This window comes from Drosophila grimshawi, unplaced genomic scaffold, assembly GCF_018153295.1.
Source record: "Drosophila grimshawi isolate 15287-2541.00 unplaced genomic scaffold, ASM1815329v1 contig_1367, whole genome shotgun sequence".
Lineage (NCBI taxonomy): Eukaryota > Metazoa > Arthropoda > Insecta > Diptera > Drosophilidae > Drosophila > Drosophila grimshawi.
Window position 1 is genome coordinate 4,265,276 of NW_025062889.1, and position 25,020 is coordinate 4,290,295.

Here is a 25,020-nt window from a genome sequence, read left to right on the forward strand (position 1 = left end):
ATTCGAGTCTGCAGCTCTTGTTTTTATCTGTGGAAAAACCAGAGCAACTTCTGCGGTCTCTGTTTGTATCTGTGTCTCTCTGTGTGTTTTAGTCTCTGTGTGTGTGTGTGTGTGTGTGTGTGTGGCATTAATTAGCAAAGTCTTGCCATAAAAAGCAACGCTCGAAACGAGTTTCATTGCAACGCGCTTTCACATTGCTCAATCCACCAATCCACAACAATAAAATGCATAAAAATAAAACTGCCAACTGCCAACTGCCAACAGCCAACAGCCAACAGCCAACTGCAATATGGCTGTCAACACTTTCGCACACAATTTACCACAGACTTTCCACAGTTTTCTATCAGTTGATGCAACTATTGCTATATTTATCTCTTGCATTCCAAACTAAAAACCATATATACCACATACAACATCTACTATATCCCCATATCCCCATATCCCCCCATGTGCAGTTGATTTTGTGCTGTGTGCTGCGAAATGGCAACTGTTGAATTATATTGTCAAAACGTGTCTGCCTAAAAAGATGAGCTGACATCTGTCACATTTGCTGTCTTTAGCTGTTGTTGTGATATGATATATAAGTTATTGGATCTATCGTAATCTATATTCATTTATGCTCTTCACTTCTGTCTAGACATGTTTTCTCTGCCAGCATATTTTACGTAATTTAAGCATCGATTTAAATATAGATAGAATTTGGCTATTAATTTTAGATGACTTTGTGATCTATTGTAGTCTTCTATAGTCTTTTATAATCGCTGAATATGTATTTCCAAAGAGTTGACTGCAGACAAAGTCTAATCTTTATACTCTAAAACCCAGTAAGAATGGTTATAGCGAAGTTTTAGAAAACTATGTAACAGCCAATGGGAAGTATCTTTCATATGGTATATATATATATATTCTTGAGCAGTTTCGGGCAGTTTCGGGAAGCTATCTGTCTACTTAAATACTATCTGTGGCATCTACAAGTTTATCTTTAAATGTTCAACTTAACCTTTTAATTGAAAACCCTTTTTAAGCAAACGCCTCGCCAAAAGCTAATGACCTCAGCTAAACTCAATTTGAAAACCTGATTTTAATGACTCATGATTATAGGTTGATAATTTGTTGTTATTGCCATTCAATGAATTAATTATAAATGTTGTTGTTGTTGTCGTTGGTTAGCATATAGCAAAAATTTAATTTACGCCAAAAAATATCAAATCAAGGTCGAGCACAGTTATAATTTGACTATAAATGACTATAGCTTAAAACTGTTCAGATACATTCAGTATGGGTGGTAATAATCAAATAAAAGATACAAATTTCGCTCATTCACATTAAAAATGCTTGTTAAAATTTAACATGATGTTAAATGTTGGCATGCTTCCTTCCCAGCCCACAATTTGCATAAGTATTCTTTACTCGCTGTTAGAACTTTCGCAAAGGTCAGCCCAAAAAATGAAGAGAATGTCTGTAGTTTTTTATGCAAATCGTATTGATAATAAATGCAAATCGATGATGATATATGCTATATGTATTTGTATTTGTATAATAAAAATATACAAGAAAAATGAGCTGAAAAAGAAACGCGACGAAACCGGAAAAGGAAATGATTCAAGCGCATTTTGAGCGGTTGCCTTTTGACTGGTTGTTGTTGTTTTTTTATTTTTGATTTTATTGTTAGTTTGTTGTTAGTGTTATTGTTGTTGTTGTTGTTGCGTCAAGGTTGCTGTCATTTGTGTGTGCGTTTTTTCTCTTTTACAGTACCGCTACTTTATGAGTCTGCCCCCCGCGCCCCACCCACCAATTGATGATATATCTATTTGTCTATGTTGCTGCCGCATAATTTGTGCCAGTGCAAAGAACTTGAATATTGAGTATTGAACTTGTCTTCATTCATTTTTATTTATTTTATGTTTTTTTGTTGTTTTTTTTTGTTATTAATTCTCAGCATTAATCCAAACGCGTGCCGTGCCACAAACATTTTCTAGCAATTAAGTGCCGAGGGGATCTCTATTTTTTGTTGTGTTGTGGTGTCTAATGAAAAGCTCCAAATTCGCCATAAATCTGTCGCTCTTTTTTTTGTGGATTAATTTTTCCTTTTATTTTTGTTTTTTGGCCTGAATACATACATCAGTTGACCATTAAGAAGTTTATTTATGCTTGGGCATGAGCAGGCTTTAAAAAAAAAACCATTTCTCTTAAGCTGAACAAGTGAAGAAGATTAGTAAAATGTGCGGCAGTTGGAGTCGACATATTTAATGAGATAACTGTTAAGCTAGGTAAGCCAATTTCTCACTGCTTACAGAGTATTCCGCAGTCGCGTAGGCCAGCAAAGTTCTGTTGATGAACTTTTCAATGCTATAGATTTTGTAAATTGTGCTCCACTGTTGAAGTAACTCAATTTGGTGGCACTTAACTTTGTGGCATAGATGGATATTTTTTTGCATAACTTGTTTTCATTGTTAATTGGTTTGGGGGCGCAAGCATAAACGGGTGGCAGGCAGCAAGGAGAAAGGACTTACATGCAAATGATTTTATGATTTGACAGAGTGCTCTTTATATCATAAACATAAGCTGCCTGGAAAAGGACAGCTGTGCTGCAAAGCACAATAAAATAACAAAAGAAAAACAGCAAAAAGGGAAACAATAAAAAGCGAAAAGAATCCATGGCAAAAAACAAACGACTCTAACAGCTGCTGTCCAACTTTGACAATTGCTGTGAACTGAAGTTTTTTGACAGCCAATATTTATACACATATATATATATATATATACATAGTGATATATATTCAACCTGTTGCTGGCAACTATTTGAACTACCTGTATTTTTGGATATGTGTCAATTGAATGACACCATTTTTTTCTGCCATGTTTAACCAAATCAGCAAAAGACAATAACAAAAACAAAAACAAAAACAGAAATAAAAATAAATGAAATACATACAACAAATTCGCGGAAAAGTAAAGCGCAACCAGTTTTGGGTTTTTGGGCTGTTTTTTATTTATGTTTTTTTTTCACAACAAAAGACACACACACGAAAATAACCGTTAAGTTTGTCTGTCTCCCACGAGTGGTCACTCTATATACATATATATATATATATAGATTTTATATATATATTCATATATGCTTCTGCGGCTTTAGTTCGGCACGTGTTTGCACAAACATCCAAAAGGCAGCTAGACAGAGAAAACGAGAGAGAGACAGAGAGACAGAGCGAGAGAGAAATAGAGTGTGAGAGAGAGAGAGAGAGAGACGGAAGAAGAAGAAGCTGGGAAACTGCAAACAAAAACAAAAGTTCCCTCAACAAATAAAATAAAAAAGAGAAACGAGGTCAACTCTGTTGTTGATATTGTCTCGATTTGGATTCTGATGAATTTCGAGTGGCTTTCGACGAACTTTCAGTGGCATATTTCGCATTCGATCAAACTTCATCAACTTTGTATATTGAATATATATATATATATATATATATTGGTAAAGGTAAAAGGTAAAAAATACCTAGTGTTTTTGTGGCTCACAACATATTTCATTTAGTTTACCTGCCAGATGGTGCACGTTTCTGGCCAAAAAGGTCTGCAGACCGACCAGAAGAGCGGCAAGAGACTTGAAAATACCAGCACCTAAAGTAGCATAAATTTATTGAAATTAAATATTTAATTATTAAATATTAAATTTAAATGGGACAAGTTAGATGTCTAGAAAATCTTTGGGCTTTCTCCAAATTATTTCTAGCGGAAACCCATTGAAAAAGGGAAAATTGGAAAGGTTTGTTAGAGTCAGAAGGAAGCAACTACGAGGACATCAGGTATATATATATTCTTGATCAGCATAGATCTAGCCAAGGGAAACATAAACTAATAAAAGCTATAGACCTCAAATTTGTTACAAGATTTCTTGTTTGGCACAAACAAATGAAGTTTATTTCATATGATAGATGGAGACTTGGCTACAGGGTATCTAAACTAGTCAAGCATGCTCAATTAGAGCAATATTAACTAGCAACGATAATAAATATATAAATAAATATTATATTTCCATAGCAGACACTCGCTCCCCCAAAGCCTTATATACCCCACATTAGAAGTGGCCAAATATATATATATATATATATATATATATATATATAGATATATTAACTACATGCTACATATGTTTTTATTGTTTTTTACGGTTGGGTCACTAATACACTCAGCGAAACGCGAACAGGAAGTCAATCTCAATGACAGTCATTAGTGTGCAAGGCATAAAAGCCTTTTTATTTGGTTGTGGGCGAAACATTAGCTTCAACTCGGACCTGAACCCGGTCCCGGACTTGGACTAGACTCGAGTCTACTTGCACTTGGACTCCTCTCTGCTTGGGTTTTTTTTTTTTGGGTGGTCCTTTTTCTCATATACATTATTATTAGATTACTTTGCCTGCTGCCAGGCGGAGCAGGCAGAAGGGAGAAAGGAGAGGGGAGGAGATGCGAGGGAGGAGGGAGTAGGAGATGGCCACAAGCATTTTGGCTGTGCTGCGACACATGGTGTTGTGTTTATGGGAATGTGCCACATGTGCGCAACACACACACAACACACACACACTGCTGATGTTGTCAGGCTGTAGGCAAATGGAAATCACGCGGCGTTTGCGCTACGTGCATAAAAATAACAGCAGGAAATTAAAAGGATCCATGTGTATACATTTGTCACAGAGAACGAGAAAGAGAGACAGAGAGAGAGAGAGAGAGAGAGAGTGTATACAGCCTATATATTAAAGTATTTATTTATGTTTGTGTGTATGTCTTGTGCGTGGGCCTATTAAGGTTCCTTTTGACTCGACTTGAACTCAGCTCAGCGGAAATTTAATTGTTTTTCTTTTCCCTTGGCGCGTTTTAGGCTGCTCAACCCGTCCTCCTCAACCCTTCCACCAACTGAGAGAGGAGACGTGTCCACTCCCTATTTTCTTTCATTTGTTGCCTGCCTCACATATTTAATAAAGTTTATTGCATTTGTGGAAATGACAATCGCGTGCCACAAAATTGACATACTTGTACTTGTACTTGTACTTGTTGTGCATAAACACGTTGCACGCTGAATTCTTTTGGGTGCACTTAAATCAATTATTTAAAAGCCTTTTGCTAGCTCAGCTCAACTCGACTCCTGCTCGGCACAAGCATGGGAATCTATTTGAAATAAAGTACTCAATATGATGGGAAAATAAACTATAGTTGGTGTCGTGAAGTGAGCAATGCTAAATGCTCATTAAATGGCAATAAACATTTGAGTTATTAGTGAAGTTGAACTGTTATTTCGAGCTCATCAGCCAGAAGATTTATGGCTTAAGCTTTCGACTTTGACTTAATGCTCAACACTTAAAAACTTGGCAGTTTTGCTTTGTTGCTCACAAATCTATTGACTCTCTTCCCATTCAAAAATGCTAAAATCGAAAATATTTGAAAAGAGTTCTTAATTTTTGCACATTCTTTGGGCCATTTAATTGCCATAAATCTTAATCTTCTTCACTTTGAATTGGAGAATACTTTGAAATATTCATAATCAGTTAACATATTCATTCTTTCATTCATTGCGTATTCAAATACTCATTATTCAGTCATTATTCGATTTAAGCCCCCAAAAACTCTTATTGCGAAACGGTTTCTTGGACGTCATTCTAAACAGATTATGGCCAAGTTGTAAAATCGTAGCTTAACGCTTAACGCTTAACGTTTAATGCCTTTCTTAACCTTTTAATGCAATTCTCATGACGCAATGCAAACTAATATAAGCCATACAATTGCCACTCTCTAAGCCTCTTCGCTTTTTAAGCCGGGCCCAAACGCAAAACACGCGTAACAAATTGTTGCTTGAGAAAAAAATAAAATAAAATAATATAAAATACAACAACAACAACAAAATACACACATTTCACAACAGAAGCGCTGACACATTACTAAAAAAAAAAGGCAAAAAAATAAATAAAAATATTAAGAACTTTTACATGCTACGGCAATTACGCAAAGCTAGCGAGCAGGGAGAGAGTGAGCGAGAGAGAGAGACAGAGAGAGGGAGTGAGAGAGAGGGAGTGAGAGAGAGGGAGATAGCAAAGCAAAGTCGCCTGCGACTGCGTGTTTTCGTTGTTGCCTTCTTTTATGCTTCTACACTTGCCTCTTGAATGTGCTTTGTGCGCCTCAACTTGAAAAAAAAGTTAAAAGTAAAATGCGCAAAAGCAACAACAGCAACAACAACAACAACAAGAAGAAGAAGAAAAAAACCAAGACACGCAAAGCTATAAAAATGCCTTAAATGTCGTTTATATATCACATACATATGTTCATATATATATCTATATATCTATATATATATGTGTGTGTGTGTGTGTTTGTTTGTGTGCCTGTAAACTGGATGCGTCTTCTGCTGCTGGGCAAGATTTTTGTAGACAACAAAGCAAAAGCAACAGAAACAGCAACAGCAACAGCAACAACAAATGCCAACAACAGAACAACCTGTTTTTTTGTTCATATTGAACGAGATACGTCGACGGCGACAGGTTTTTTTTTTAACGTTTCTTAATGCGGGCCAAAATCTCAGCAATGTGACGGCCAACACACACGCACACACACACACACAACAACAAGAACAACAACAACAAGAACAACAACAACAAGAACAACTACACCCCACCAATCTAAAGCCCGCTCTACGCCCTGCCTCGCCGCTTCACTCGCTCTCTCTGCCCTCTCACCCCATCTCCCCATCTCTCTCTCTCTCTCTCTCTCTATCTCTCTCTCTCTCTCTCTGCATTATTGTTAAAAGCTTAGACTGCTTTATGTTGTTGTCTTGTCCGCTTTTCGATTTTGTTCTAAGCTGCCTGCGCAAGTGAGCTAGCAATAAGCCCCTTCTCCTTCTCTCTCTCTCTCTCTCTTTCTCTCTGTCTCTCTATCTTTGCCACTTCTCTTCTTTTGTTGTGCTGAAAAACCAGTTTTGGCGCTTTAAACAAAATAATTGGCGACACCCTTGCCTTGGGCATAATAAATTTGGTAACACAAGTTGTAACGCCTTCAGCAGAGCACTGTGATTTCGCAGAATATATATACATATATATATATATTTATTATATATAATTATATATATTCTTGATCAGCATAGTCAGTATATGCTTTGCAGACATGTTGAACTGTTGCTGTTCTCCGCTGTAGGCTGAAGCAGCTCAATTTATCAAATAGTTTGTTGATTGATTTGTTAATTATTTATTTTAGTTTTTTAATTACCATCATTATTGTCAATTAGTCAATAATTGAGTGATATATTAAGTGGAGGGTATTCACTATTCGGCATACCCAACAACAATTCTTATTACTCGCAAAACTTTTGCTCTCATTGTTGTTGTTGTTATTATTATTGTTGCCTTTGTGTTGCTTTTGTTGCCGGTCTCTGTTTTATATGCAGCACTTTGTTCGGTTCGTTTCAGTTTGGCAAATAATGTATTTATTTTTCCACTCACCTTTAAGTTCAACATGTCAAATGATGAATCCGTTGAATCCGATGAATCACCTGTTGTTCGCTTTGAGTGCTGCTGCCTTATTCACAAAATGATTCAAATGCATTCGCGGTGTTTTCCTCTTAGAGTATAGACCATGACCGTATTAGCCACACACATTGTTAGAGTGTTTAACCAACTCTCTCAACTAGTTAGGCTAGTTAGTCACAGTGTAAGTAAAACAAATAAAAAAAACTTTCGCTAATTAATTGCCATCAGACCAGGCAGGCCCATTACAGCTTGTGCGCACTGTAATCATGCATTGGACACAAAATGTGACAATACTTAAATTAATTGATGCCTAATTAGATCAATTTTTATTGGCTTCGCGTGTGAATTTATGTGAGCAATGTATTCAATCAATTTGATTGATCAATCTTTATGAAACATAAAAGTCTTCTCTTTTTTTTTTGATGTGCATGCGCCACAAAAGTAGAACACAACACACAAATTTAACTTAAATCCAGTTTAATTTTTAGCCGATAAATGCTGAGTTTTATTTTTGGAGATTTGCATAAAAGTTGAGCGTTTAAATACATTTTGCCCATTGATTAATGAGTCTAACTAATTTTAGAAAGTTCTAACGCGTGTCCCAAAAATCCCAAAATATAGCCTTGTTCAGTGACAAGTGATGAATTATATATACATATATATATATATATATATATATATATATATATATATATATATATATTCGTGATACTTGTCAGTCAAACGGAGCTCAGAGACTTTAAATTAAACTTTTGAATATAGTTTCTGATTTGGATGCCAATTCTGAGTTTCAAATCGTTGCCGTTTCCAAATCCGGTTTGGTTTTAACACCTTGCTTTTCCCCAAATTTATTGAGATTCCATAGAGAAAACTTGAGGCGAGGAATGTCTCAACTTTTACCTACTTCCTATTAAACCATGAGTGTCGCTTGAAGGCCAGTGCGACGCATTTGTTGTGTTCTTGATGTTGTCATTGTTGTTGTTCTTGTTGTTGTTGTTTTTGTTGTAAAAGGTTTCCACTTTGTTTGAGTTGGGGGAGCCGTGAATTAGACAGATAGGCGATAGACGAATGTGTAAACAAATGATTGTAAAAATATTTAGATAAGTGCGACAAGTGTACAAATTCAATGCACAGATACATAACACATGAACACATAAATTCCAATGTATTACAAAGTAACATTTTTGTTCTTTTTTGTATATGCATTGTAAATAGGGAAATGAAATTGATTAGTTGTGTTTATAAGGGTTGGAATACTTTGTCAGCGAGTTGATGGATTATTATTATTGTTTTTTTTCGACACACTGATTATGATAATCATCAATTATATGTGGAGATTTGGCGATAAGATCCTATTACTTAACGCGAACTTCTTTCGCGCGAATTCCATGTCCCACGGCAATGACAACTTTTGACTTTTTGGCGTTGATTAATTCAAATTGGCAAGTGAAATTATGCTCTCGTCGCTTATGACAATCAATTTTCAGCGCTTATCAAAGATTTCGCAATCATTTTGAGTCCAAAACTGGTTCGCACTTGTTAGTTGTTGGCGGATTAAAGATAGAATCAACTACAACTTAAAACAAAACACAAAACTAGAAATGAAAAAAACTAAAACAAAAAAGACACATTTGAATTTCTTTCGGCAATTAATTAAGTTTTGTTTTTTTGTTTTTTGTTATTTTGCCAAGTGGTTTTTGTTTTTGTCAAGTTCAAAGCAAGGCGACAATTTGCAATTAAATGAAAATGAAATTTTCATGAGTTCTACACGAAATGGGAGTGCATTGAACTGCTGCTGCTTAAAACTGTGCCTATTTTTAATTGAATTTGTTTTATAAAACCCCATTCAACGAGTTTGCCAGCCAAAAGTTAGCTAAAAATATCCATTGGATAACAAAATTTGAATTTTTTTACAGCGTTTAAGTGTTGAGGACGACAGAACGGAACGCGATGAAAATGTATTTCGTACGCCAGCAAGTGCGTAAAAAATACTAGAAAAAATACCACAAAAATACCACGAAAATCAACAAAAAAAACAAAAAATAAGAAATTTTTTTTAAAAATTTGCAAACTGAACATTGAATTGGACAATTTGAAATTGTCCCACAAACGATTTGTATTTTGAGAGCTGAACGTGTATTGTAAGAAAAGGCAGCAAAACGGCGACCATCGGCTATCAAATGATGAAACGACGCTGGTCGAACAATGGCGGCTTCCTGCGCATACAGGAGGAATCCTCCTCGGAGGTGACCTCCTCGAGCAACGGACTCGTGCTGAGCAGTGGCATCAACATGTCGCCGTCATCCCTCGACTCGCACGACTATGGCGAACCGGAGATGTGGCTATGTGGCAACGATGCCGGCGGCTATGGCAATGCCAATGGCAACACTTTGGGGCATGGCAACACACACACAACACAGCAACAACAGCAACAACAGCAGCAGCAGCAGCAGCAGCAGAGCGTCATTACGCTCGCCATGCAGGGCTGCTCCAGCACACTGCCCGCCCAGACAACCATAATACCCATCAATAACAACAACAACAACAACAACAATAATAATAATAATAATAATAGTAATGGCTATGTGCCTGGTGCCACCAATTTGGGCTCATTGACCAATGGCCACATGGGCAGCTTGGTCAGCAGCATGCAACAGTTGCAGAATGGTCACAGTCACAGTCTGATCAATTCCACAACGCCCAATATGCAACAGAATGGCCTAAACGGTGCTGCCACAAACAACGGCAACGCCAACAACAACAACAACAACAGCATGGCTCTAAACATGCATCATCACACGAATGGCAACTCGAATGGACACGGCGTGGGAGTTGGCGTCGGAGTCGGAGTCGGACTCGTTGGAGGTGGAGGAGGAGGAGGTGTTTTAGGCGCCATGGGTGGACCCATGGGCATGCAGGCCATGCAACACACGCCGCGCAGTGATTCAGCTAATTCCATTTCATCAGGTTAGTGGGTTATACATACACACATATATATATATATATATATATACAAGATTTTGTACATCATTTCAAAATCACTGAAAGTTGATTGAGTTTTCGTTAGGCAGTCAAAAACTTACTTAAATTAAGCTTCATTTTAAGCAAGTCTTTGTAGTTTATAAGTATTTTTATCTATATAAAGCTTTAAGCTACTATTTGAAGAACATTTTATTTTGCAAATATTTTACTAAATATTATATATTTTATTAAATACGGTAAATATCATAGGCGAATCATTGGAATCATCAATTCTTGAACGAATATCTTTTTAATTTAAAAAAATATTATATTTTATGTATAGTATTTTTATTTACCATATTTACCATAGCTGCCATTGGAACAATCGATCGCAAGTCCTAACCAAATCAACATCGATCTATTATATATATATATAATTATCATAGCAAAAATCGATTGGTTCTTTAAATTCCACATGAAATTTAGCTGTCAACAGTTTGAGTATAGCTCAGGTAGGGTATTTAGTATTCGTTGTTGCCGCAAGTTCACCGTTTTACTTGTTTTATGCACTTACTGATTGGTATTTAGTCACAGGTAGAACTTTGACTTGGCCATTTGCAAATTGCAGTTGCGGTTGCTGTGCAACTTAACTTTAAGTGTTGTAAAAGTCGTTAAACTTGTTCAATTCATATTTTTTTTTTGCCATTTGCAAATGGTGACTTGAGTTACGATCACTTTGGCAAATAATACTCCATTTTAATGAGATGACCATTCAATTAATGATTTATATTCCATACAATCAGCGCTCAAGTCAGCCCCCACCCCCTTCCACCCGCCCCCACTCCACTCCACTCTGCCATACAATGCACTAATTAAATTTTATTGCACACATTTTATGATGCGCCTTTTTTTTATGAGTTGCGTTCTTTTTGTTTTTTTGTAAAAAAATGCACATGCAAGCTGAGGCAAAGTCCGCAGTGAAATGGCGCCCAACAGCAGGCAAGGAGTGGTGAAAGGAGCAGGAGGAGGAAGGTGGAAAGAGCAACAGCAACAGCAGTAAAAAACACTTAAAGACAGCCAGGCAACAAAAAAAGTGGGGGAGAAGATGCATTTGTGGTTGTTGTTGTTGTTATTGCTGTTGTTATTGTTATTGTTATTGTTGCATTTGCTTTGGACTTTATCAGCCTGCGTCATGGAAGGCTGCATTCCACACACACACAAATACAAAAACACACACACACACACACAGTCGACTGCAAACAGGGCAATGTGCAGCAGCAATAAGGGCGGGTTGTTGTAACTCGAACCTACCTCAAGTTGTTCTATATTTAGTGGCAAGCTGGGGCAGCAGCAGAAGCAGCAGCAGAAAGGAAAACAAAACACAAAAAAACTGCAGCGATCGAAAAACTCCACTTGAAGATGATGATGATGATGACGTCAGCGTGTACAGTACAACAGTACAGCTTCCTTGAGCGTGACCTTCACTGTTGGTTGATGCCGGCGCCCAGGCCGCTGTCCTCGCCCTCGTCCTCGTCCTTTGCACTTATCTATCTTTGTGTCGTCCTTGTGCTTGATTGCAGCTGTGGAAATCGGGTCACCGTTTTTGTGCAGGCCAATTTGCATGCTTGCACTGTGACCCAATTTGTTGTGTCTAAGGTCACTGGCATGGCCAGAGAGCGGACAGGAGAGGAGTGGAGAGGAGCTACAGCTGTGACAGTGACACAGTTCTGCTCCAAACCATGTTATCCACATGTCCCTTGTCCCAGTTCAGCGAACAGCGAGCTGACATTGCCAAAAGCCATGTCAGGGTCAGGTCAGCTATTCTCTTGTTTTTTGCAACAGAACTTAAAATACATACTTAAATCAGATATGTATCTTTCTATATATTTATTTATTTTTAATTCCAAAATATACAGCAATCGATTGTTGCCCAAATATATAATTGGATATAATTGGAAAACCAGTTATGCTTTCAAATTCAAATTGAGAGCTTGAATAATGGAAATGGTTTCAACACATTTTCAAGTTAAGGATGTGATTTCCATTGTAATCATCAGTGTTATTATTGGGCATTGTGGTTATTGCATATAAATAATATATAATTATATAATTAATTGCTGACTCGCCACAAAAGTTGAATGCTGCCAATTCAGGTTGGGTTCTTTTCAAAAGCAAAACAAGTTTCGTGTTGTGCCATTTAAGATACATTTTATTGAATCTATAAAAGATTAAATTCCCGAAATTAAAGCAAGTTCGCTCTCTCTCTCTCTCTCTCTCTCTCTCTCAGTTAGAGATCAACAACTTATACTAAACTAAATTTAAGCCAGCAAAAAATTGCAAATAAGCAAAATTCTTATTTGTAAACAAGATTTGAATCCATTAATTTGTTAACCTCAAAAATCAACAAACAAAATATTAACGAGTCATGCGAAAAAAGCTCACATTTATTATTAGCACAAGACAAACTGCAATTCATCTCCATCTCTCTCTCTCTCTCTCTCTCTCTCTCTCTCTCTCTCTCTCTATCTGTGTCTGTTAATTTAAGAGCAGCTCAAACAGCTGGATGCATTTTACAGTTGTTGTTGTTGTTGTTGCTCATATTTGTGAAGTGACTTTGAACTCAACTTGTAATTTTGGAGTAAATTTGGGTCACTGGTGCGAGCCCGAAAAAAAGTGCCGTTGCTTACTGAAAACCGCAAGGACAAAGCTGTCGAAGCTGCTGTGTGCATTGACTGCATCTTTCTCTCTCTCTCCTTTTCTCTCTCTCTCTCCTGCTCTCTCTCTCTCTCTGTTGATGTCTTGCTCGCTCTCCCTCTCTCTCCCTCTCTCTCTCTCTCTGCACAGCATTACGTGCCATTGCAAGCGTTGCAAGCTCAAGTACATGATGATGACCTTACCCCTGCAAAAAAAAGCAATACGAGATGCTGCCAATACGAGACGCGACGACTGCTGCTGCTACCGGTAACGACAGCGACATCTGCGTCGACTGCGACTGTGACGGCGACTGCGACTGAATTGTGTGCGTGCTTTTTGCACAACATTTGTTTTGTGTGGCCGGCTTTGAGCTTATTCTATGAATTTGCATTTCTTTTGTGTTACGTTTACGTTTAGGGTGGGCATTACTTGATTTTAGGGTTGCTCTGTTATTCGATGCCGTTGTGTCTATGACGTAATTTTGTTTTGCTGCTGCTGCTGTTGCTGCTGCTGCTGCAGCGATCCTCAAGGACAACAACAGAAATAATAAACGTATTTTTTTTTAAATGTATGGCAACAGCAAATAAAAGCGATAAAACCCGTGCCGATAACAGTCGCTGTTAACATTGTGTGTACTGACAACTGCAGCGCATTTATCATATATAGTTGTGCTTGTGTGGTCTTATGTGTGTGTGTGTGTGTGTGTTTGTGTATTTGTGTATTTGGATTCGCATGACGAAAAAAAAATGAGGTCAATGATTTTGCGCTGTCGTCCGTCGTTCGTCGTCAGTTATCGACGTCGCGATCAAGCGCAAGCAACGAAGCGCACTTCGTGTGTGCAAGCGACAAGAATCGAGCCCCAACAACAACAGCAGCAGTAGCAGGCAGCAGCACTAACTAACTAATGAGCGTAACAGAGAATTAAGCTCTCTCGCATTACTCGCACTTGCTGGCTCTCTCCCACGGCCGCCCGCAAATTGAAATGGACTTGATTGCTGTGCGCCCATTTGATTAACAGCGCTGTTATTGCTGCTGCTGTGGTTGTTGTTGTTGCATAGCATGCACGAAATATTTGTATTCATGCTGCTGCTGCTGCTGGCTGCTGGGCACAAGTGCAACATTGTGTAAACGAGATATTTGTTGTTGCTGCTGCAGTTGGTTTATTTTCTGTTTGCTTGTAATTACGCCGTCGTCTGATAGTCGCTTTTGACATTGATAAGCATTGCGCTTTTTGCAGCCGACTGCGCTGCCGGCCAGTGCTGCACGACTTTGACTTTTAGCTTTTTTTTCAGTTTTTCTTTGTTTTTTAGCAAGCGATTTGTCATAGCAATGCATTTGGAACATAGAGCTTATCAGCGCTGTAATTTGATCAGTTGCTGCTGCTACTGCTGCTTTCATTAACATTACATCAATTTAAGATGATATTTATTTTTGACTTAACAATGAGAATTCCATTTGGCAGCTAAAACTGCAACTGCGGCTGCGGCGGCCATTTTGAAAGTCACACTCACATGAGGTGTGTGACGTCAGCCTGAGAAAGCTTTGCCAGCGACAGCCGACAGCTAATATGCAAGTGTGTACATTTATGTGTGTATGTGTATATGTGTATATTTTTTATTTGCTTGTGTTTGTGCATTCTTAGTATGTGTTTTGTGTTTTTTTTTCGGCTATTTTCGTACACTTGGCATTAATTTGCAATCAAATGAAAAACGCAAAGAAAGCGTCGACAGCGCAGCTGCTGCTGCTGTCCAAAGCTTTATTTTTAATTTCAACAACGTCAAGTGCATTAGCCGTAGAAGCTGATGCTGACGCTGACGGCGACTGCGACGCAACTGGCATTAGTTTTAGATTGCCTCTTTGCGTGTTTGTGTTTTTGTATGTGTGTGTTTGTGTGAGTGCATTTAGCGAACACGTTTTTATAGGTTAATGACACAACGACTGCGCGAATAGAGCAGCGATTATAAACTGTTTTATATATAATTAAATTTAATTTTAAAAACAACTTGCAGCTGCGTCGCCTAGCGAAAAAAATAAAACTAAAAGTGAAATTTGTTGCGCACAAAGATTAGCGGATGATCAACGTACAAATCGCAAGCATATTTATTTATGCATATTTGTTTAACATTTTGCGCCACTGTGCCGACTTTGCTAAATATAAATTATAATTTCTTTGAGATGAAATTTTCAAAAATAACATGAAAAGTAGAATCATACGCAATCTATGTCAGTAGTGTGTATGCACAAATGTTGTCCACACACTCACACACACACACACTCACTCATAAATATGTACATAAATAAATACAAAAAAAATACACATGTATTTTTTATTGGCCACCAAAAAAGCAGCAACAAATTGAAATAAAAGTGCCAGGAATTTGTGTTCGAAAGCAAACACTAAAAAAAAATGCTAAGAATACACTTTTTCTTATTAGGCAATAACAGCAGCAACAACAACAACAACAACAAGCTGAATGCAAAGAAAGAGTGAGAGTGTCGTGCGCTCTCTCAGCACAGCACGCAAGAGCTTTACACAGAGAGTGTGAGAGAGCGAGACAGAGAGAGTGAGAGAAGAATAAGCAGACCAACTAACACACAATTTTTAAAGCTCAACTCAGCGCGTCTTGTCTTGTCTAACTGTTTGGGGCTCTGCTGCTGCATTCTGGCAGAGACTAAACAACTTTCTAACACGCTGTCTGCCTGTCTGCTGGTCTGCCATAAGCGCAGTTCGTCGACAAACAAGTTTCGCTCAACTCTCTCTCTCTCTTTCTCTCTCTCTCTCTCATTCTTTACTTTCTTCTCGCTTTTAGCTTCTATGGGCAGCTGGTATGTCTGCGAATGCTGCTCACTTTCTTTCTTGTCGCTTCTAGAAATGCGTCGTCGTCGTCGTCGTCTGCAACAAGTCGGGTGAAAGTTGTTGTTGCAGCTAAGCATGATTTTCCACTTTTTCTTCGGCTTTTGTTTTCTGCAAAGCTAAAAATTGTTTCATCTTCTCTCACTCTCCCTCTCTCCCTCGCTCTCTCTCTCTCTGCTCCTATCACTCTCTTTGTTGTTTTGTATTTGTGCTGATTGCTGGCAATTTTGATTTTTGCATAAATTTCCCATGCACTCAGAAATTTAGAAATGATTGCGGCTTTAACAATTTTGAACTTGAAATCAGCTGCCAAAGCTGCCAATTTGGCCCAAGCGAAAGGCGCTAAAACCAAACCAAAAAAACCAAAAAAATAAAAAAACAAAACAAAAAACAAAATTAATGGCGTGACTGCAATATGCATGTGAGAAAGTGTGAGAGGGAAAGGTAGCCGCTAACGATTATGCATGTGGGAAAGTGTGACAGAGAAAGGTAGCAGCTATCGATTATGATCAGCGATCAGCGATCGGCGATCGACGATCGGCGCTCAGCGCTTTTGATCATCGACTGCGATAAGTGTGCAACAAAGTGAATGGCTGACAGATACAGCCTGATTATATATGCGGCATACGGGATTATTATCTGATCACGTTCACAATCACTGATGATCTGTTGCTGCTGAACTGTTGCCCCAAAAAAATGCGGGGCAAAGTTGCAGAACGCTGTCAAAATGCTCAAATTATATGCGATTGGCATTAAATAATAGTTTGGAAGAGTTTGACCTATATAATATGAAATAGATGCATTTATCAAATGAAAATACAATTACAGCCTATTAAATCAATGCACAAAGAATGATATAATACTTAACAGTTCTTATAAATAAAAATAGCTTGATTTGTTGTTCTTCCTAATATTCCGATATTTAATTATATATAATAAAATCGTTAATTGCATTAGGCAAGGCACACCTCCAATTACAAAATGATAGCTTAGAATTCAGCTTTTTTGTTGTCGGCTGGCTTCATAAAGTAAAAATGAAAAACTTCTGAGCGTTGAACAGTTTCACTTTTGTCATTCACCTTGACATTAATTGGCGCCCACAATTATTTGCATTCAAACGTTATTCAAACGAAACTATTTATATATAAATCTATCTGTGTGTGTTGCAAATATTTAAATGAGCCGCAATAAAATATGCAAAAATTAAGGCAAAAATATCAATCATTATTTCGATCTCACATTCATTTTATATTCATTTATTTATTTATTTTATTTTATTTTTTTGCACGTCATCGCTGGCAATGAGAACTTTTGTGAGCCGGAAAAAAAAGATAAATCATTGCCGAAATAATAAAAGTATAGAAGTATGAAAAAACCCACAAAAAAAAAAAATAACTGCTGAAATTACACTGGTAAAGTTTAGCAGGTTCAACCCTGATTCTCTCTGTTTTTTTTTATGTTATTATTATTATATTTTATATATTTGGTTTGTCCGATGAGCTCATTAAAATGATTTTCGCGTATTATTCGTGAGTTTTTGCGCGTGTCTAATTTAAAAATAGCCACCGTAGATAGTTTCTAATTAATTACAGCCAAGCGTATCGCGTGTATCACCCCTCGCACCCCTGCCGATTAAAATATATAATCCTTAACCCTAATGAACGCCAGCTCCTTCACCTTTAACCCATTGCGTTGCCATCTGGCACGCAATTCGCCGTGTCGCAGGTGAAAATGAGTTGTTGCCCCATTTGCGCGCCCATTAAAACACCTTATATACATATGCATAAATATATATATATACATATGAATATATATATACATAAACGCTCCGATATTAGTTTTATAGTTGGGATGCAGTTGGGCGGACTTTACGATGCAAATTTAACGAGTTCTACAATATGCAGCGCATAAGAAGCAAAACGCTGACAATTAATAATCATAAACTCGAATGCAGTTTTACGACTTTACTCGCTGCAAAATGTTGGCTTTAATGGTTTGCCATTAAATATTTACGATGAATCGAGCAAATGTTATTTCCACCTAGCTACTGAGTTAGGCTATGTGCACATAAATTAATAATGGATGAGCATATTATGTGGCGAAAGATAGAGAGAGAGAGGTGCTCATTTATGGATCTAGTAAAGTAATTAGTAAGTAGTTATAAATAGGATATAATAAATAGGAATATATATGAAAATGGAACCAGTTTCGAAGAGATCTAACAACGATCCAAAGCGATCGTAAAATCGATTCACATTTGACTAAGTTATAGCTGTAATATAATCGAAACCATTCCAAGACGGATTTCTTAGTATAAATCTGGTCAAACCGTGATCAGAAAGCGAAGGTTATTGGATCAGCTTTGACAAACTTATGGCTAAAAACTATGAATATAGTATTAATATAGAGACGAAACCATGATCAAAGAACACTGGTTTTTGAAAATCTGACAACTTTTGACAAAGTGGGAAGTTTTGACACATTCCCAATTGTCAGTTTCACAATTTTCACAGGAATTGTGAGCCAGGAACGTGTTTCCAGAAAGCAACTTGGATGCAGATGCAAATCCGTTCAGGAAAAGGTATCGTTAAAGATTTAACAAAGATTTTGAAATATAAATGTATATAATTTACATTCTATATTCTATTCTATACTAAGCATCTAAATATTTATCTAAAGCTATAACTGAACGTTAAGTACATGTGTTATTTACATATATTTCATTCATAAACAACCTGTTTGATTAACCTATTTTTTTATCTTGCAGGTATGTGTTTCCCATATGCAAATAGCAACTTATCTAAGTCCAGCTAATTATATTTGTCAATCGGTAAGCTCAATAAACATTAAATAGACAGATAGTTAGAGATAGACAGAGAGAGGCAGGAGAGAGACACATATAGACTGTTATATATGATAGCTAGATAATGTGAGTGTGCCCAAAAGTAGGTCAACAATTCGAACATCAATTAGTTTCCGCTCACTTCCGATACATTTATCGATAGGTTTTTTGTCTGTTTGGAGTCGTAACTTCACCTGTCAACTGTTGTTGTTGTTCAGCTTTTCAGCTTCTCAGCTTTTCCACAGCCAAAATCGGCCAATTGGTGGCGTAAACAATTTAGTTGTATCTGGCTGGCTTTGGGAAATTTATTTCAATTACACGCACAAATCAAACGCAATCGTCTCGTCATGGGGTGTAATGAAATTCCATTGTCGAGGTACTTGAAGATACAGCCACAACACACATACACATGTAGATAGATCTATTGGTGCCCCATCGCAAACCGAGTAATTTCGTCAATTAATGCAGCCCCCAAAGTACCCCAAGTTCTCTCAGTCTGTTTGGTTTATCTGTGTATATATATCTGTATATATAAATATATATTCAATTGTATTGTATTTCTATTTGCAACCAAACAAAACAAAAACTGTTTAGCCCAGCAGAAAGCGAAACACATGACCCCAAAACAAAAGAACATAAAAAGGGTAGAGGAACCCAAAACCGAACTCGAACTCGAAATCGAAATCGAACAGAACTGAAAAGAAATACACTGTGCAAAGATATTTGTATTCAATTTGTAAGTGTTCTCTTTCTGTTGTGTTGTTTGTATACATTTGCAGACGGTATTTTAATGCTTTCGTTGTGATTTCAACGCATCTCCGACCTGATAAGCTATATAAATTCTTGATCAGCATAGTCGATTACAGTCATGTGCCTCTGTCTGTTGTCTGTTGCTATGCAAACTAGTCTCTCAGCTCGGGTATATAATTTTGTTGTAGGAAGTACACATTTTGAAGACAGACTGATCGGATTACTATATCATATAGCTGTCATAGGAGCGATCAGTCGAAAGATGAACAGCATTTAAATTGAATTTCTTTTCTTAGTTTAATGAAAGCATCCTCCAAATGTTTATAACAATTTAAAGCTCCTACAGCACTTGTGTTCTTTGCTGATTGCATTCCAAATCAACTTAGAACTTAATAAAACTTGTACACCATAAATCCATAAAGAGCACTTGCCAAAAAAATATTAATTTTGGCAACCCAATTGCAAAAAGTACGCTTCATTGGCTCGGCTAAGCACTATTTACGTTATCGGTAACAGAAATGCAAACTAAACATTGACCCAAATATGTCAATTAACCCAAATAGAGCAACAAAAGTAAAAAAAAAAAAAACCGAGCAGAAAAAAGCAGAAAAAAGCAAAAATAGCTCAACGATCAAAATTGTGCACTCGTCACATAAAAATTGACCAAAAAGACAGCCCCGAAAAAAAAAAAAACTAAATTACCTACGCAAGGCAAGCTTATCAGGCGTTGCCGGCATTTACTTTAGGGCAGTGGGGGGGATGGTGGGTTGTGGGTGGTGGGTGGTGGAAGTTTACTTTATGAAGCCGGCCGCATCTCGTGGCAGAGACTATAAGGGAGCTGGAGGCAACAAAGGCCACAATACAGAAAAAGAAGAAAAAAACGAATAAAATACAGCAGAAAATTCTAATCAGCACAATTGTGCGTAGACGTCTCTGTGTGTGCTGTGTGTGTGTGTGAGTGGGTGTTGCTATGTGAGTGTGTGTGTGTGTGTGTGTGTGTACTATCTCAGAAAGTAGGGCAACAAACACAAATAATAACCCAAATTTCGAACGCACGCATTTCCGACTCGTGTTCACTGAGAATTCTCATTGAGTGGTAGCTAATCATGCAAAGGCTAGAGAGAGAGAGAGAAGCAGAGAGAGAGAGAGAGATGGAGAGAGAGAGAGCACGCACCTAGACGTCTCTGGTTGGCAGCACTCGTCATCTTTCACTTTCGTAATGCTAATGGGCCAGAATTTCGATTCAAATTTGGTAGAGTTGGGGTAGACAGCCCAACCCCTGCCTCATGCCGCTTGCCACTTGCCACTTGACTGCCCCCCACGTAAATATATTTTTTCATAATCGTGCACAAGGTGCGTATACCTAGGCATTATTTTAGCTTCCTGCTACTCGCTCTCTCTCTCACTCTCTCACTCAGTCTGTCTGTCTCACTCTCACTATCGTCGGCTCTCTCTTTCTAGTTGGGCCCAAGCAAACATCTCTCAACGGGCACTTTCACAATCGTTGCGTCTTTTTTCTCTACTTTTTTCTTTGTATTGGTCACTCTTGACTCGCCTTGTTATCGTGATAAATAAATATAAACAATACACAACAAAAAAAAATAAATACCGAAACTTGTTCCATTTGCTTGATTCTCCAACGTGTTTGCTGCCCGGTTTCAACATGCATGCTAATTCAAGGTGTCGCCCCAAAAAGTGCTAAAAGTCATCGTACTAAAACGTCAGCCAACCAATTGGCTTACAAAATTTCAGTCAGCTGGGCAGAGAGTTACGTGAAATCGATTAGGAATATGGGCTGGCTATATTTTGATGAGTTACTTCAAGAGACCATAAAAAATGAACCAACATAACTGATTCAAATGCAGAACTGTAGAAATATAGAAACATAATGCATAACCTTGACCTGAACCTTCACACTGAACGTACTTGAATCTAAACCAAAATATAAATCAGTCGATTCCCTATTCTAAACTATAAACGACTTTAACAGCAATTTAATAAACAAATTTTGAAAACCTTTTTTTTATTGTAACACTTCTATTATATGCCAGCTTTTCGGAGGAGAAGACTCCAATTTGCTTGCAGACATAGCGAAACTCTCCGAAATCCCAACTAGGACACTAGCTAGCTACTTATCAGGACTTTAAACCTGAATGAAATTTCTTTTACTTCTCTCTGACTAAAATGTAACTCGTGAAATCAAATGCTGTTTTTAGCCAGCTCTCAAAAATGTAGCTGTAAACTCTCAACAAAAAGTCATTTATAAAATTGACTAAAAAAAAAAGTATTGATTGATATTAAAATTGAAACAAGCCAGCGACCTATTGGACTCCATTCATGCCTAACTAGTACAACTATACCATTAGTTTTTAATAAATATATATATATATTATATATATATAAAAAACACACAACAAACGAATCGCTGCTGCTGCTGCTGCTGCTGCTGCCAAATAACCGGTAAAAGACAAATATCAGCAAGTACGAATATAATTTTACTATGATATGTAAATATGTCTGCTAAGACGAGCCAGTAACTATTAGCTAGCAACTACTTTATTTTTGGTTGAATAGCACCTGTTAAACTTGTTTTATATATAGATAAGCTGTTGATAAGCTGTCTCGCTCGCACCGTTTGGTTGAAAAGCCATTTAGCCTTCACACTTGACCAAAGAGTTCATGAACCGCGTGGAAATCACGGCAACTTCACTTTTTATACTCTTTTTTTTTTTTGTTGTGTTTGCGTTTTTGTTTTAATGATTTCGACTAATTTTTTTTTGAGCTAGGTTCAAGTTCAGGGTCAGTTTGCACTAAAAGGCTTAGTAAAAAGTGTTAAATTTAAGTGCGGCAACATTTCAGCGAAAAAAACCAAAAAAAATAAAATAAAAAACTAAAAAAAATAGACACAAATAGTTCATTCAACTTTACACCATTCACTTGTCTTTCGACTCACATTCACACATTCATTTGGCACTTTTTGGCTACCCAATTAGGGGTTACACCTGCTTAAGGGTTTACCCGAATTGAAGCTGATGCGTTCTTTGCGTGTCTCAAAATCAATTGGGAATGTGAATATGAATGCTGGTATGAGTCGTACACCAATTGTGTGTGTGTTTTATTTCTTCTTTTTTTTCGGTTGCTGCTGCTTATCAGAACGGCCAAAAATGCCAGTCAACTTACAAACGTAGCCAGATAACACAGTGCCCCACAATCGGACGGTTCAAATTGAGGTTAATGCGCAAGTGTGCGTCTGCCAAATACACACACACACACACACACACACACTCATGAGTACTCATGAGTACTACTCACTACCCACTACTACTATCATATGGAGCTGATAATGCACATTTGTGCTATTTATTTTGCTATAACAATTTCAGCTTTTTTTTTTATACTCAACAACAACAATATAAACAATTCTTGTTGTTTTTTCTTCAACAGCTCAAAGCTTTTGCACTTTTTTTTCTTTTTTTTTTTGGTGTGTGCCGTCGCATTACTGATAAGATAAGCGGCCAGCTCGATGCTAGTTGTAGTTGTTCTTAGAATTTATATATATATTTTTGGTATATATATACACATTTTTCCACAAAGAACGCAGCTGCTCTCAGTGTGTTTGCACAACAAAGCCAAAATGAAAGCGAAACTCAAATTGCAATAAAATGTAGAAAAACAAAGAGAATGCTGTAGTCGAGAGTGCTCGATTGGGAGATACAGCGTAGCCAAGTCTTTAAAATGATAAATGGTGAATGGTGATAATTAGACGATTTTCTGCTGTGTTTCTTAGCCGATTAACCAATTGATGAGATTTTTATGATGATGGACGATCAATATTTGCAGGCATATAAATTCTCGATTAGAGATTAAAGTTATAGTTTTTATCGCGAGTGGCAATCGATTTGTGTAGATGTTAGGAAAACCCTGGAAATCATCAATTTATACTTCTTGGCAACTTCATCATGGCCTTTTTAACCATTTCTAAAGCGTTTAGGATATAGAAATGATTATTTAAGGCGCTAATAGGTTGACTGGATATTTCTTTTTGGCAATTTCTTTGATTGATTCCACAAAGCAATCTGAAACTTGCCCACATTTGCTAAAATCACATTTACCAAAACTGCATAAAATTGTTTTTATATTTGATGCTTTCAACACCAGTGGAATAACCTAAATTTATCTAGGCAATCTTAAAATTAATAATAAACACCAACATCAATTTGCAGAGACCCACTCCAAATAGAGAGCTACTCGACAGCCTTGGGGGCATATTGATAGATTGATTGAGCCCACGCCCCGGGCAGATGCCGAGATAGAGATACTTCAGAAGCTGCTGTTGCTGCCGAGTATCTCATGTATTTAACCGACTTTACTTATTTTTTGCAATTAAAAAAGAAAGTGGCTCGTTCAATGTGTGTGTATGTGTGTGTATGTGTGTGTGTGTGTGTGTGTGGGCGGGGCAGGAGTGTGTGAGCGTGTGAGTGTGTGTGTGTGTGGCATGTGGTGCAATTACTGAGATTTCTTAATTGTGCGCCACACTTCACTTCAAACTGAACTCAAGTGAAGCCGTAACTCAATTCAGCTCAAGTTAATCATCATAATTATATATATGTATATTTATATATGTATAACAACAATGTATGCGAAAAGGAGGCCTAAGACAAAGTAAAAGTACAACAAATTAATAAAAGAAAAAAAAATGGGAAAAATGGAAAAATATAATGAAACTATGCCATGCTTAACCGCAAGGCATTTGTTTCTTGAAGCCGAAGGCCGCAGCGCATTTCTCTGCAGCGTTTAAAAACGCGCCAAAAATGAAAAATAAATAATAATAATAAAAATAAAAAAAAAAACGACATCAATTTTGAGTCGTTATTTTATGTTGTGGTGGGTGTTGCTTTTTTGTGCATGTTTTGTTTTTTTATTTTTAATATTTTTTTTTTGTTTTTTATAAGTTTGCTTTGTGAAGGTTTCTCGCAATGCAAAAATAAAAAAAAAGCAGAAATACTTTTAAGCTAAACAAATAAAATAAATTGTTAAAGAGCACGCACTTGCGCCGCTGTTGTTTGTTTAGAAAACAAAAACTCAAATATTTAACAGACAGAAAAAAATTGTTACAAGGTTAGACCCTGGCTGGCGAATTGTTTAAATTGAACAAATAAAAATTAATACGCCAAAGTAACGAATACAGGTCGCCAAAAAAAAAGATTATGCGTATAATTGGCCTAATTGTATGGATAATACAGTTTGGCTTATATATATTAAGTGCAGATTTTAATGTCAAAATTGCAAAAATTTATGGCTCACGCAGATAAACTAATTGCTTAATATATTTTTTAAAGGTTGACTGAGTTTAAGCTTTTTTCATATTTATTTATTTCACTTATTTTATTTTATATAAAAAAAACTATTTCTTATTT

General features: G+C 37.0%; 1 protein-coding gene across 3 annotated transcripts in view; it reads left to right on the top strand.

Moving 5' to 3' along the window:
- Positions 1–25,020, top strand: part of LOC6560137 (ecdysone receptor) — a 108,263-nt gene that overhangs the window by 54,826 nt on the left and 28,417 nt on the right. Inside the window, exon 1 of one of the 3 annotated variants that reach the window (XM_001985673.3) lies at positions 9,561–10,469. The exons of the other annotated variants lie outside the window; for them this stretch is intronic. Within the exon in view, the coding sequence (XP_001985709.2) occupies positions 9,683–10,469 (787 nt within the window). The 5' untranslated portion in view covers positions 9,561–9,682. Of the gene's footprint in view, positions 1–9,560; positions 10,470–25,020 lie in introns of those variants that run through there. 3 annotated transcript variants of the gene reach the window in all.